The sequence below is a fragment of the Euprymna scolopes genome, chromosome 22 (genome assembly GCF_053919585.1).
Source record: "Euprymna scolopes isolate OS-2025 chromosome 22, ASM5391958v1, whole genome shotgun sequence".
Lineage (NCBI taxonomy): Eukaryota > Metazoa > Mollusca > Cephalopoda > Sepiida > Sepiolidae > Euprymna > Euprymna scolopes.
Window position 1 is genome coordinate 37,364,907 of NC_136503.1, and position 14,559 is coordinate 37,379,465.

The 14,559-nt window shown below is 32.2% G+C and overlaps 1 protein-coding gene across 1 annotated transcript in view; it reads left to right on the forward strand.

Moving 5' to 3' along the window:
- Positions 1-14,559, forward strand: part of LOC145243971 (structural maintenance of chromosomes flexible hinge domain-containing protein 1-like) — a 157,265-nt gene that overhangs the window by 82,608 nt on the left and 60,098 nt on the right. Inside the window, exons 24-28 of the mRNA XM_080107107.1 lie at positions 2,432-2,568; positions 3,783-3,917; positions 9,282-9,450; positions 10,676-10,743; positions 14,021-14,166. Coding sequence (XP_079963233.1) covers positions 2,432-2,568; positions 3,783-3,917; positions 9,282-9,450; positions 10,676-10,743; positions 14,021-14,166 — 655 coding nt within the window. The remainder of the gene's footprint in view (positions 1-2,431; positions 2,569-3,782; positions 3,918-9,281; positions 9,451-10,675; positions 10,744-14,020; positions 14,167-14,559) is intronic.

A 14,559-nucleotide genomic window follows, 5' to 3' on the forward strand; every position in this document is an offset into this window, starting at 1 on the left:
TACCTCATAAACATTGATTCTGCACCAGGCATGAGCGGTCATTCAGTATAGAGAGACTACAGCTGCGCAAGTGCTTTGAGACAAATGATATTTGAGTGTTGCATTGATGGGAATGGTCAAGAATGCTACAGATGTCAAAAAGATACTACTCCCTCCGTATGGACCTTAACTCAACAACATCAAGGGGGACTTGGTTGAATGGTCAGGTTTACAGTTTATCGGTATTCAATGGTGGAATCGTGATTAGTTAGCCATCTTTCACAGGACTGCCATGTATACAATTGGGATGCAGGCCGAAGAGAGAAGCTGGTTCGATCCAACAAAGATGATCACGGTTATAACAATCTAAGATTGATAAAAAAAAAAAAATTAAAAAAATTGCAAAGATTTTTAAATAAAATTTGAAAAAGTCAAAATGACTGAAAGCAAGATTTTGTAATACAAATGATGACCATGCAATATTTTTTTTACAAAATAATTCCTTTTATATGGCAAAACCAACTTATTAAAATTGACAGTTGAGAAAATGAGATTTGTATTTTTATTTAAAAAAGTAAAAATTAACAAATTCTTTCCTTTCCTAATTTACACCTTTTTTATTCATAATTATTGAAATCAAAAATGCAATGGCAGAAAGTACTAAAAGAAACTTGAAAAAAAAACCTTGTGACTTAAAAATTATCACTTTCTCCTTGCATTAAGTGTATTGATCTGCATTTTGATTTTGTGTTACAGGGAAAGGCTGTCTCCTTTCCATGTAAATAAGAATATTAAATAAGTGGAAATGAGGTTAGGATAAGCCTAGAATCGAACCCTGTAGGCAATGTTAAGAAATGGAATGTTAGAAATTAAGGCTATTGTTAATTGTTTTAGAAATCTGAATATTAAATATGTCAGTAAAAGAATGAACAATGAAAATTAAAAATATATTGTTAAAAAATAGGTTAGGAGAAGATTCTTTTGTTTGCAGAAGTGTTTTAGACAAACATGCATAACTACGTGAAATTAGTCACGTTTGAAAAACAACACTTCTGACGTCATAGACAAAGGACAATTCTTCATATAGTTCTATGGGTTCAGATTTTGCAGAGTCAGTTAGAGCTAGTCAGAGAGAGCAAGAGAGCCAGAGAGTTGGTCAGTTAATCCCTTAGAGGCGAAGGGGTAGAAGATTTACCATGTAGATACAAGTGCATTCCTGACGTCATTCGACCGATCAATCCAATAAATAAAGAAGTCATCATCATGTTTTGTACGTGTTGTCTCGTGTCGTCATTCAGTTACAACAGAAAAGGTAATTGTTATTATCATTATCTATAATGAACATTGTGTAACCCTTCAAGGATTATGCATCTCCCCTCCTCTGTGTTAAGAACTTGTATACATCTCCAGTCAGTATATATATATATATGAAGTCCCAAGCATCCCAGAACTGTATATGTATAAATGTCTTTCTCCCTCTCATCACTATCGTTATATCCGTTATATGTATTGTCCCAATATGAACTCCACATCATCCTTAAAAATGTCCCCCGCTATACAACAGTTGTACTTATGGCTCTTAGCATCTCATTTATTTATAAATTTTAGAGGAAAAAATAAAAAATACAAAGAATTTCATTTTAAAAAGAAAAAAGTCTAAAATAAAACGAAAGTAAAACCTCTGGGCAATGCAGGGTAGGTATAGCTAACCTGTAATAATTGCTTTTTTGCAATAGTAAATGTTCAAATTTACCCAGTTAAAAATGTTTACTATGTTTGGCAGCTATTTGTCTGCCGCATGACTGGGTAAGGGTAATTTGCATATTAAGAGACACGCACCCCTGCTTAAAAGGTAGAGTAAGTACAACTAAGACTGACAGAGCAGAAACATTATTTGCAAGTATATTTGTTAGTTTGTGTTATTTGTAACAATTATAGCTTCTTGTTCATTAGCCATTTGTTTATTTTCTAATAGAAAATAAACAAATGGCTAACGAACAAGAAGCTATAATTGTTACAAATAACACTGTTCATGAAATTTACAAATTAAAACCTTTTTCTCTTTTCATTATGCTAATAATTAAACAGAGGGAGATTTACAATTTTTTTTTTTTATCATTAGTTTATACCTGCTCTTTCAGCAGATATAAATTAATGAGTATGTGATTATGTCAATTTCCATCTTTACCTAGCTTTTACCATTTTATAGTTAGTACAAAGATAAATATTTGAAATTTTGTGGAAAAAAAAACCTTGCTACTTGATATTTGCATGAAAGTAACTATGATGAATGTATTACATATTGTTTTTATTAGCAAAAAGCATTAGAAATTTTGTTTTTAATTAAAAATAATTGGCTTTGAACTAATGTCAAATAATCTTTTTGGCTACATTTTTGCACAATATAAAAAAGTTAGTTAAAAATAATTTTTAAATTTTTTTCTCCACTAAGGTCCTCCATACCACCTTTCTGTGAAACCAGAAAATGACCTGGATATAGAAAATGGCTGTGCTCCCATGTTTAATGTTGAAGTTCTTGATATGGCAGGCAATGTAACAACTGACAATAAATTGTTAGTTACTTGCAAAGTAAGTCATTTTTATTGCATTTGTTAAAAGATTTTCTGCTTGCTAATAATTTCCTTAATTCATATTGTAAAAATTTTTTAAATTCAGTTTCATCTTAGAATATCACACATGATTTCATCAGAAATCAAGAAATGCTTTATTCTCGATAATTTAAACAAATTTGATTTTCTTCATAAAAATAAAACTACTTTATCATTTTACATGATTTTCAGAATACAATATTTTTTCTTTCCCAGGTATATACATCATACATTTTTTTTTTTTTTTTTTTTTTTTTTTTTAAATATAGGAGGAATTCTGGACAAGTGCCTAATTTTTAACAACCTTTAAGTAATTCTAGATACTATATACATACATATAATTTGAAAGCACTATTTTTGGCTTTAGAAAAAGAGTAGACAATAACTTGATATTTTCTTTTTTATGAAACCATTATTTATTCATTTTTGGTCTCCCAACAAAAGGAGGGTGGCCCTGTAAATTCATCATTGTCCATTCGTCTCAATGACTATGCCTTGAACTTTTGAACAAACATTAACCATGATATAAGTAAAAAAAAAATAACATTTTCCAGGAAAACTCTGGTTCCTTGTTTTCTCTAATTATAATTTTCAATGAAATAATTTTAACCAAAGTATAGCAAAGATATAGAATTAAACATTCTTTTGTGGATTTTAATTCTTTTTAGGATAATCAATAAAAATGAAACAGTCTAATTTTAAAAGTGAATATTTACCAGATTATTTTGAAATGTATGTAAAAGAGAGTAGAGGGTTCAAATGCCAGAAAGGAAAAAAAAAAAAGATTGGCATGCCAGATTTGTCAACTTCTGCCTTAGGTGTTATATCTCCAATAGGGTTATCTGTGATGGGGGTTACTTTATTGTACAATTAGAAATTAGGCTACCTAAATTGTGGATAACAAGTGTCGGTTAAGAGATTCTAGTGGTTGTGAGGTTGCTTAACCAAAGAGATTATATTATAGATTTTTCATGTCATTCTAGCATTTTTATTTACTTAACTCTTTCAAAAAACATTTTTTTTAAACTGGAGATAGAATAAAAATCAGAATTTCTAATTCATGGTCCATGATTTTTTATATAGACAGCCATTTTGAAAACTAAACCCTGATTTAATTTCTGATTAACTTATCTTTTATAACTTTGCTTTTTTGAATTCTTGCTTTATATTTTTTTCATTGCTACTTCTTTTTAGTTCTCTGGCATGTCTGGTCTACCAACCTATTTTCTTGACTGCTCCACCAGTGGAATGGGCACTCTAACTGGAGATGCTCTTTGTATGACAAAAGTTAAAAATAACCAAGAAATTGTGGCAAATATAGAACTCCAGGTAAGTTTCTTTTTTTTTTTCCTCCTTATTTTATGTAGAGTGTCGCATATGGTCATTTGGGATGATGTTGAGTGGTTATGAAATGGAGAAATAGCTGTAGTTAATGGGGAGAATTATGTACACAGCTGTGAAGAATTGGAAGTTGTGATATATTAAGTCATTTACAAATTGTTTCACTGCTCTTCAGTGTAAGTTAAACAGGCAAGTAGTTAAAGCTGAGACCCAATGTCATCATATTAGGAAGAAAAATTTTAATGTTTTAGATATATAGTTCAAAGACTTTGAATCATGCAGGGTGTATGGGATCTGGCCTATAAAAGTAGACTCAATTTAATCTCTCCTGAATGACCATTACAATATACCTCAGGACCTATTACTAACTCTTGCACCAGAAAGGGTGTACACAGACACAACATGAAACTGCTCTACCACTGATTTCAATTGAACTGGAAGAAGTCTGCTTTCTCAATCAGAATTTCTGTACATTGGAATAAACTTCCAAGAGAGGTAATAAATGTGCTAACAATGCAGCAATTTGAGGTGAACTTGGACAGGTGCTGGTCTACTGTATCCTCTTCTCTGTAAATTTTTATCACCCTTTCCCTACATACCAATTGAAGCATGTTTGTTTTAGTTTTTGCCAATTGAATATACATATATATATATATATATATATATATATATATATAGTCCTGGTCAAAATCATAAGACCACTTAAGAAAGTAAGCGTTTATGCATATTATCAAATTTTTAATCAAACAAATGGTTGAAACCATTGCCAAAAGGGAAAATGTGATGGGAAAAAAATAAAATCTGCTTTATTCGAAACCTTAACCCTGATCTAATAATTATTTTTTAAGAAACAAACATTTTCACCTGATCAAAATGATAAGACCACTTTAATAAAATCGGCTAGTTTTGACAAAATGAATACGAAAAGCTTTCTATGTTACTAAAAGCAACTTGTTAGTGGATAAAAAACATCTTACTAAATTATAAATGGCAAAAGGGAAACCATTATCAGAGTTTGAGAGAGGAAGGATCTTTGACTCTCCCATAGATCCATTGCAAATGAAGTGAATCGTAGCAAAACGGTCATCACAAATTTTTTAAGAAATCCAGATCAATATGGGCACAAAAAGAGTCCAGGTCGACCAAAAAAAATAACCCATCATTGGATCGTCGTATCAGAAGTTTTAAAAAAAAAACTCTAGTATGAGCTCAAGTCGATTGAAAATCCAAACAGCAGCAGAATGTAGTCCTAAAACATAAGAAGGCATCTGAAAATGAAGGGTTTCAATCATTTAAAGTGACTGCAGGAACCACGTCTTCTTGAATAGCACAAAACTAACCGACTTAAATATGCTGCCAAATACCAGACTTGGGATGAAGAGAAGTGGGAAAATGTAATTTTCTCTGATGATGTAATTTTCGTCAGCTGGGACCCTAAAGTTGCAAGTAGTGGAAGGCCGGCAAACATCATTGAAGTACATTTCAATGCTTGAAAATGCTTCTATCAGGACTGAAGGTCCACATCTGTGTGGAAGAAATTAGATTTTCCAGCAAAACAACGCTGCGATACACACTTCTCAACAAGCACAAGAATACTTTTCTTCAAATAATATAGAATTGTTAGATCCAGCATTAACACTTAAATATATTTGATTAATGCTGATTTCATATTTATTATATTATATTGGGCCCAGTATATAGTAATAATTTTAAGTTAAAAAAAAATGGTTCGTGTACCACCACCAATAATCAAAACTAAAATGTTTAGCTTATGATTTACTTCTTCCTTTGACATTAATGCCTTAGCTATAAAGACATGTTTGCTCCAAGGCTAAAAATTAAAACCTGAACGAATAGCTATTGCATTGCACATGCATATTTGTAATGCCATTGTTTGACCATTACCAGGCAAATTCCTTTTTCTTTTTTTTTTTTCTTTTTTTTCCACACGATTGCATCGATTTTTCACCAGCTAAAACCCAAATATAAAGTTTTGCATGGGTTTGAATACCCTATATATTAAGTTTTATATCTGCAGACCAAAAACTGACAGGAGTTTGGTAGGCAAAATTTTTTAAACATATATAAAGAAAGAGTTTGTGGTTACTATAACCTTTTTGTGCAAATATTACGCAAGTATAAATTATGTAGAATATCTGCATGAATGTAATTACACGTAATAATTAACTAAAGATGATCATCCATAAAAAAATGAAAATTTAAATGAATATTTAAAAGAATATGCAAATTAGCTAGATCTTTTGCTAGTGAATTCAATTCTACAAACCATATATAAGAAAGTTGTATTTTCTTTTTAAATAAATTTAATAAAGGAGTTTTGATATGAATATCAATACACAAAAAAAAACAAATTTATTTATATTACTAGCAGATGATGTGCCTGGCTGTTGGATTAAATAGTTACATCTGTATATATATTTAGTAGACTCTCAGGCATCGGGGCTTATAGGTAGTTCACTTACTTTAAATTAAAAAAATGCTCAAACTGAGATGGAAACACTCTGATCCCCATCTGGCATCAATTGAAATGAATGGCTCTCGTCTTAGGAGGCCTCATGTTTTGACAAGCTTCTGGGCTTGACCTTTACTCCTGATCTTAAATGGAACACATGCATTAAATCCGTTCCCAAGGCTGCTGGAAAAATGGTGGGATCCTTCTATCGATCCAGTAGATATCTCATTGCTGATGCAATTCTCTATCTATATAAGAGCCAGGTACGTTAAGGAGTACTGTTGCCACATCTGGGCAGGAACTGCTAGAAAGGACTTATCCTGCCTTGATAGAGTTCAAAATAGACTTTGTAGCCTCATAGGGGATGTCCTTTTCTCTTCCCTGCAACCTCTTTCTCACAGAAAAGATGATGTGAGTTTTTCTCTGCTTTATCGTTATTTTCATGGTAAGTGCTTGACTGAGCTCCAATCTATGGTCCCCCCTCGCCAAACTTTCACAAGAAACACTCGTCTAGGAGAAAACGCTATCAATAATTTCCCCCACTCTTTATCTGTGCCTAAACCTAAACGTAGATTCCATGAACAAAGCTTCTTTCTTAGAACTGCACGCCTGTGGAATTGCCTTCTGTTTTCCTGCTTTCCAGCTGACTACAATATGGTTGTCTTCAAGTCTAACGTAAACAAGTTTTTGATGAGCCGTTCCATATAAGTTAACAAATTTATCGAATTTCCATTACTAACGATTACTATATTGTCCAATTATCTACTGTACACTCTTTAACTCTTATCCTTGAGTGGCCTCTTGGCCTTGATAAGTGGTGATGCCTATGTAAAAAATAGAGCATGCCTTTTCCCGAAGCACCAGCGGGAGCACAGTGGATGGCGGCAATCAAGCTGGCTGTAGTGTTATGGGAGTTTATATTGGTGATGTTCTTTACAGTAGTCCAGCAGGTTCAAGTCAGGGAAGGGGGCAATGAGAGAAGGGTATAAAGTCGTTGCAATCCTGAAGCCAAGCCTGTGTCTCTTTGGACTTGTGGACCAGTGCTGAGTCCTGCTGCCACATCCAGAGTCTGCTAGTGGCCACCTGATTGCACAAGGGGATCACTACACTCTTCATCACATCTAAGTACACTTTGATGTTGTCTTTCAACCCAACTTCAAAGATGTGAGGTGGCATGATGTGGCTCTCACTTTAAACTACACCAAAGACCATAACCATGGCCAGAAACTTTGAGCTTTGCCCTCAAGCATTGAACTGGCCATATTTGCATTTCAGGGGTGCTTGCAATGATTCTGTTGTTATAACTTGAATCGTTAGCGAGCATGAGTTGTATAGCAGTGCATCTCTGATCTCACTCGTTGAACATTGTGTCACGTTCGGACATGATAGAAGGCTCATAACTTGGGATTTGTACACAACTGGCTAACTAGTAGATGGTCTGCAACAAAAAAAAGAAAACCAGTTTTTATCAAATGGAAATGAAATCATGTTGTCTTTTCTAGGGCGACAATTTTATCATTTCACCCTGTATATCATCATCATCATAATGCAGTACGTCAGCCTTGACGATGACTAGTCGGGGCCTCAGTGCTTTATCCTTCGGTACAGGACTTTCCACCTTGGCTCCTAACTTGCTTGCGCAGTTTAGGTGTAGTATCTGTCATGCATCAGATAAACACCTCTGAACATCCAATGCTCATTTCCAAAAGGAGCAAATCCACGACGACTGGCAGCAGAGGAAGCCACAACTTCTGGCCGAAAGTAATCTCAGTGAGGTAGATAGTCGCTCTATCGTGTCTGCTACTACGCCTTTTCTTTCTGGATGAGGTTCCATAGCCTTTTAAGGAAAACTCTAAGGCAGCAGTAGGATTTGAAGTCAGTTCCCATCTCTTAGCCCTTTGCTGTGATAAAGCCCACAAGGCAATGGTGTTTGATTTTGGGGTTGGTTCCCCTAGTCTTCGCCCAACCAAGGGCACCCACAAGACAGTGGGGTAGAGGTTGGTAGTATGCCAGGGCATGTCCACACATCAGTGGGCCATAACGCACTACCTTTGGTGTCCCCTACTACTCCGAGATCTCCTACAGGTTTAGCCTGGGGCCGCAAGGCACCCAGTTACCGTGTGTGGTCAACGTGGAGGCACTGTAGGAGTTTCGATGACGGAGAGGCTATGTACTGGAAGGGAAGACTTATGCATAGCTGCTCCCTTTTCTCCATGAGGTTAGCTAGCGGTGTAAGCTGGAAGTGAGAAGGCATGTAAACACTAATTTATACCTAACACACTAGACGCATCACACCCCCCTGCCGGATTAAGAATCCAAACACACACACACACCCTGTGTATACACAGGATGCATAAGGTATCTGAAGACACCTTTAAACACTTTCAGAAAAACAGAAAATGAAACTGTTAAATTAGTGAAATTTACAATTTCTTGTAACAGTATTGTAATATTAATGTATGTTTTATTCTATATATATATATATATATATATATATCCTGCTTCGGCTTCAATCACTGACTCGGTTTGAGTTTAAAAGCGACTGCAAGCTTTGCTCAGGATCATGATGTAGAAGACATTTGTAAATTACTCCTTCGTCAATTGAAATTACTTTACTGCTCCAGAATTCGCAAGCTAATAAGCACATAATTGTATATCAGTGACACAACATATGTAATGTCTGTCAAAGAAGTTGTCATATTTCCTTAAGCTACATATTTCTGAGATTTAAAAAAAAAAAAAAAAAACTGGCTTTAAAAATAAACACTTGATTTCTGGCTTAGAACTAATTTTATTGTTAACCAAAATTGGGTTCATTTTATTGAAATTGTTAATTTCAGCATTTATTTAACTTTGTTTTTTTTTTTTTTTTTAAATAGAATTTCAAGAATGTGAAACCATGTGAGCGAAAAATCATTGTCATTCCAAGTGGCAAAACTGCTAGTATCGAGCTTTCCTATACTGTGGATGGTGAAGGAGGAAAAGTTGTGCGCCTTAAAAATTCTCAGGAAATTATTGGAATTGCAGGAGAATTCATTGAAGGATTGGGTGAGTAATCAAAACATCGAAAAAAAAAACACAAAAAAAAACTAACGTAAGGCAAACGAACGATGTTAAATGTAAAAATCGGAAAAAGAAAAATGGCTTAAATAAGCCTGTTTCGATGTTAAAATTTAAAAAATCGGTGGGTACCCGGAAGTTTTTAGGTGTCTGGTCAGGGGTGGATAAGCGAAGTAACAGAAAAACGAACGTTACGTGAAAAATGGCTTAAATAACACTGGTTCAATATTAAATTTAAAAAATCGAAAGAAAAAAAAACAAAACAAGATATCTCACACCACGATTCGAACCCAAAACATTTAGATAGAACCAACGCTCTAACCAACTGAGCTAACGAGACATACATGAAATTTAGTTTTTCAACTATTTAAAGTAAATCAGGTCATGACGTCATCTGACGCATGCATGCGTAGAACCAGTCGTCGTCATGAGAGGACCGTTTTTGTTGACTGAAATTAATCAAATTGTTGATTTCGGAGTGAAAAAATAAACGTTTTGGGCCAATTTTTCGAGCAAAGAATGGAGCTTCAATATGATACAGAGTTTGTGAATTTTTGTTCTGTCTGTCGAAAGTTTTTAGCGGACACACAAACACACATACATACACACATTTTCGTTTTTATATATATAGATAGGATAAAAAAAGAAACCTCTTTCGGTCATGGCATTTCAAAGCTAAATGCTTATCAAAAGAGAAAAGCCAGCATTATAGAAATTATAAATAAAAGCTGGCTTAAGAACATTTAGATCAGAAATGAAGAATGTATACATAAAAAAAAATATAAGAAGTAAAAAATAAATAAATAAAAGATATGAAGGACGTAAGCATACGTGAATAGGAGGATAAATAAAATAAAAAAATGCAAAAGTATATAAGTAAATAATAGGAAAAAAATAATGGGGATCATTAAAAAGGGACAGAAAAAGATTTAAAGAATAGGAATGGGGATAGATGAAAGAGCAGATAAGAAATATGGAAATACATATAAAAAGGGAAAAAATATACATTTAATAAAATGTACAGAAAACAATTATAAGAAGAAAGTGTTACATGTGCCGGATTTTACTTGCCACTTGAAACTTTAGCGGCCCATATCCTACAAAAGGGTTCCTTCAACTTAGAATATGTACACTACAAAATAGTGACTTTAACATATGCAAGGGGACCTTACAATTGATGATTTTTATCTTTTGTTTTTATTTTTTTTATTAGCTTTTAATCTTTTGGATGAAGCTGGCAGGGAGATTACAGTTGATGAAAAAATTTGTGCAAAAGTTAAGGTAATCTATTCTTCTTTCTCTTCACTCTGTTTTTCTGCTGCTGCTATTAATTTATTTTATATAACATACACACACACATTCCTAATTTTATTTTATAATTTGCTCCTCTTAATCAGGTAAAGCTTTTTATATCCTGATGTTTTTTTTCTTATTGCAAATTCATTTTCTTTTTTTTTTTTTTTTTTTTTTTTTTTTTTTTTTTTTTAGGTGAATTTATTATATATATAATCAGGGTCTCGATTTTGAATCTCGCTAGATTCAGCCACTCTGATGAGTCGTAGACGACAAAACACGTGTCAGTGGATAGTTATATTTTAAAAACAATATGTATGCCGCTCCCATGTGGAGGTGCAAGTTGGTTAAAGGGAAAATTATTCCCAACTCGCATTTAGGTAAAAATGCACTTTCGTAAATAATTGAATTCATTCAAAACGTATCACAAAAACAAAAAACATATATATATATCTCAATACACCGTTGCTAAATGCATTTACTCTATCTTCATTTTATATAGTAATGCCCACTGACCATAAAATGCTTTGGATATTTCAAGATAGTTCTACTAAAATGTTGATATTTCAGAAACCAAAGCACTTTAAATCCTCAGTATCACCATTTTGTTCAGAAATGAATAACCTTTTGTGTGCTTTAATAAATAATATATTTGAAGAGGTTTTAGGAAAGTAATGATAAAAATGTTAACTCTATGAAACGGCCATTTTGCATCAGGTTTTTTTTTTTTTTTTTTTTTTTTTTTTTTTTTCTTTCTTTTACACCCCCATGGTGTTCAGAGGCTTGGTACCATTCCTATGAGGAATTTTGTTATTAAATTTGGAAAACAGTTAGGAAAAACATCAATCTCACTTATTGTCACGGGTACAAAATAAATTGGTCCATTCGTTTTTTGTCTTTAAAATAAAACTTAACATAATGTTTTGAACATTTTTTTTTTTTTTCTAAATATTTTTCATATCCCAAGTAATCAGTAAATGATTTATTATACATGAAAATTATAATTCTATGTTGATTTATCTTTTGGTATGAAATATTTTTTTAAATAGGGTTTCTCCCCAAATTTTAACCCATTTTTCAGCAAAAGTAAACAATTTAAATAGTGGTGCTAATCATTACAATGCAAGCAGCAGCTATTGTCAGCTTAGTTTGAAATCTACAACTTTTGCGACTTATGTTGACGAGGAGGGATTTTTGTTGAAAATTAATGCAGTGATTCTTTTTATGAAATTTCTTTCAAGAAATATTAGTTTTTTAAAGTATATTTAACTTTCAAACTTAAATTCTGATAATAAATGACTTTATATGTGCCAATTAAAAAGATTCTTCTCTTTTAGGTGACTAGCATTTGGAGGTGTATGTTGAGCAAAAAAAAAAGGCGATCAATTTTTTAAACTTTGACCCCTATTATGACCCCTGAAAATGTATTGTTTTCGGCTCAAATCAAGTTATTAAGTTAGATCCATGTCCAAGGAACCTATATCTTCAATTTCAAGTGTTTAAACCCAAAAGTGTCGGAGGAGTTTGGTAGAGTTCTCAAAGGTCAAATCGTTGAACCCCCTAATCGCCAAATTTCTGGCCGAAAACCAATCACATCTATTTTCCCAAATCTCAGTACTCTGTATATCAAATTTCGAGTCTGTAGACTTAAAATTGACAGTTATTGCATAGGGAAATGTGTGCGCACACACACACACACACGTTCACTTTTATAGATATACTAGCATGGGTGCCCGGGTGTTTGGAGTTGTATGCTGAACAAAAAAAAAACAGTAAATTTTTTTAACTTTGACCTCTATTATGATCCCTTAAAATTTATTGTTTTGGGCTCAAATCAAGTTATTAACCTATATCTAAAATTTCAAGTGTTTAGACCCAAAATTGTTGGAGTTTGGTAGAGTTCTCAAAGGTCAAATCGTTGAACTTTGACCCCTTAACAGCCAAATTTCTGGCCGAAACCCGATCACATAGATTTTCCCAAATCTCAGTACCCTGTATGTCAAATTTCGAGTCTGTAGACTAAAAATTGAGTTATTGCGTAGGAAAATGTACACACACAGACACGTTCACTTTTATAGATATATAGATAGATTATGTGTAAATATCCTAAAAATAAAAAAAACTTCAATGGAAAAAAAGAAAAAAAATTATAAATTAATGTTGAACCTCCATTTCTTGTCCATTATTACCTTTTTAGAGCAGTTTTCTTTTTCTTGATATTTTTTCAATTTGAAATTTGGTGTGTGTATATATATATATCAGGGCTGTACGGACAAATTTATCTTTAGTTGACGTTCAACAACTAAATATTTTCGTTTACTAGCCAAATAGAAAAGTTACTAGCCAAGCCCACATGATTTTTCTGTATATTTTTAAATAAATGTAATTCTAAATATACAACAAATTTAATGTTGATACTTAAATGTATAAACATTCTAATTTCTTCAGATGTTTTTTAAACAGCTTTTGTTAAAAAAAGAGTATATTCTATTAAACTTTTCTTGTTTAAATAATTTTACTTGTTCATTTTATAAAAAAAGTTGAAAAGATATTTTTCATTCAGTAGTAAGACTTGGAAGATTGTCAGTGAAAGAAATGCAATCGCTAAAAGATAAGCGTTTCATTATTTGTAGTTGCCATTTTGAAAAATCACTTGCAAATGCGACTGTTTCACTTGCAATGTAGAGTCCTGCATATATATATATATATATATATATATATATATATATATATAAGGATATAAAAAAGTACACTAGCACTAAATCAGTTCTAGTATGAGGTTTGTTTCTTGCATGTAAGATGCATCACAATTCAACTTTTACTTCTAACTTTCATATATTGCAATATATTTTATGTGCATTTGCTGTAGATTATTTGAAAACCATTAATCTCTGGAGATTTTCAGTGCAATAATCAGATTCTTTACACAAAAGTACATTTATATGGCAAATTTCATTGCTTAATATGTTTTAACAAAGAAATAGCATTTTTACTGAAAAAGTAATGTAAAAACAATTTGACGGAACACAGTCTTAAAGGGAAAAATATTCAAATGTGTGAGGCACAAAAATAGTCATAACTTATTTTTAGTCAGATTTTTAAAAATTATGAATATTCTTTCTTAGAGCATGCTCTTATTATGCCATTATTGAAATGTTTTAAGCAATTTAATTTTTTGTGTGTATTGCTATATATTGCTATATTATTTCATTGGATTTATTTTATTTGTATATTTAAAAATAAAAAATAATTTTTCTTCTTGCAGGTAAACTGGACTCCGAAATTGAGTAAAGAACTAGTTATAGAAAAAAAATTACCTGATATAAAAGTGCCGACATCAACCACAGATCAAAAATATTGTCATGTTAGTATCCTGGATGGTTCTGATACACACTTTAACTTTATTGTCAAGTGAGTTCACTTTTTTTTTTTCTTCTTGCTATATTTTTTCATACAATTTATTTTCTTAAACTGTTATTTATAAGATAGTAAATTCACAAAGAAAAATATGAGATGGTCATTAACTCACATTGCCTTTAAGCAATTTGGATAACAAGCCTTATGATTGAACTAAGATTGAATCTGCATATATAAGTTACCGCCTCTATTTCTAAATAAACAACTAGTACTTTGTGCATTTTCTCTGATAGTGCATTTACTTGAAATTTGTTTGGCTTTTCTTTTTATTCCTTCAGAAACATTTTGTTTCACTCAAAGTGAATTTTGTATGAATGAATACTGTTACATCCTTCTGTGTTTTTTTTTTTTTTTAAGACGGTTACTATTTCAAAATTATTTTAAACA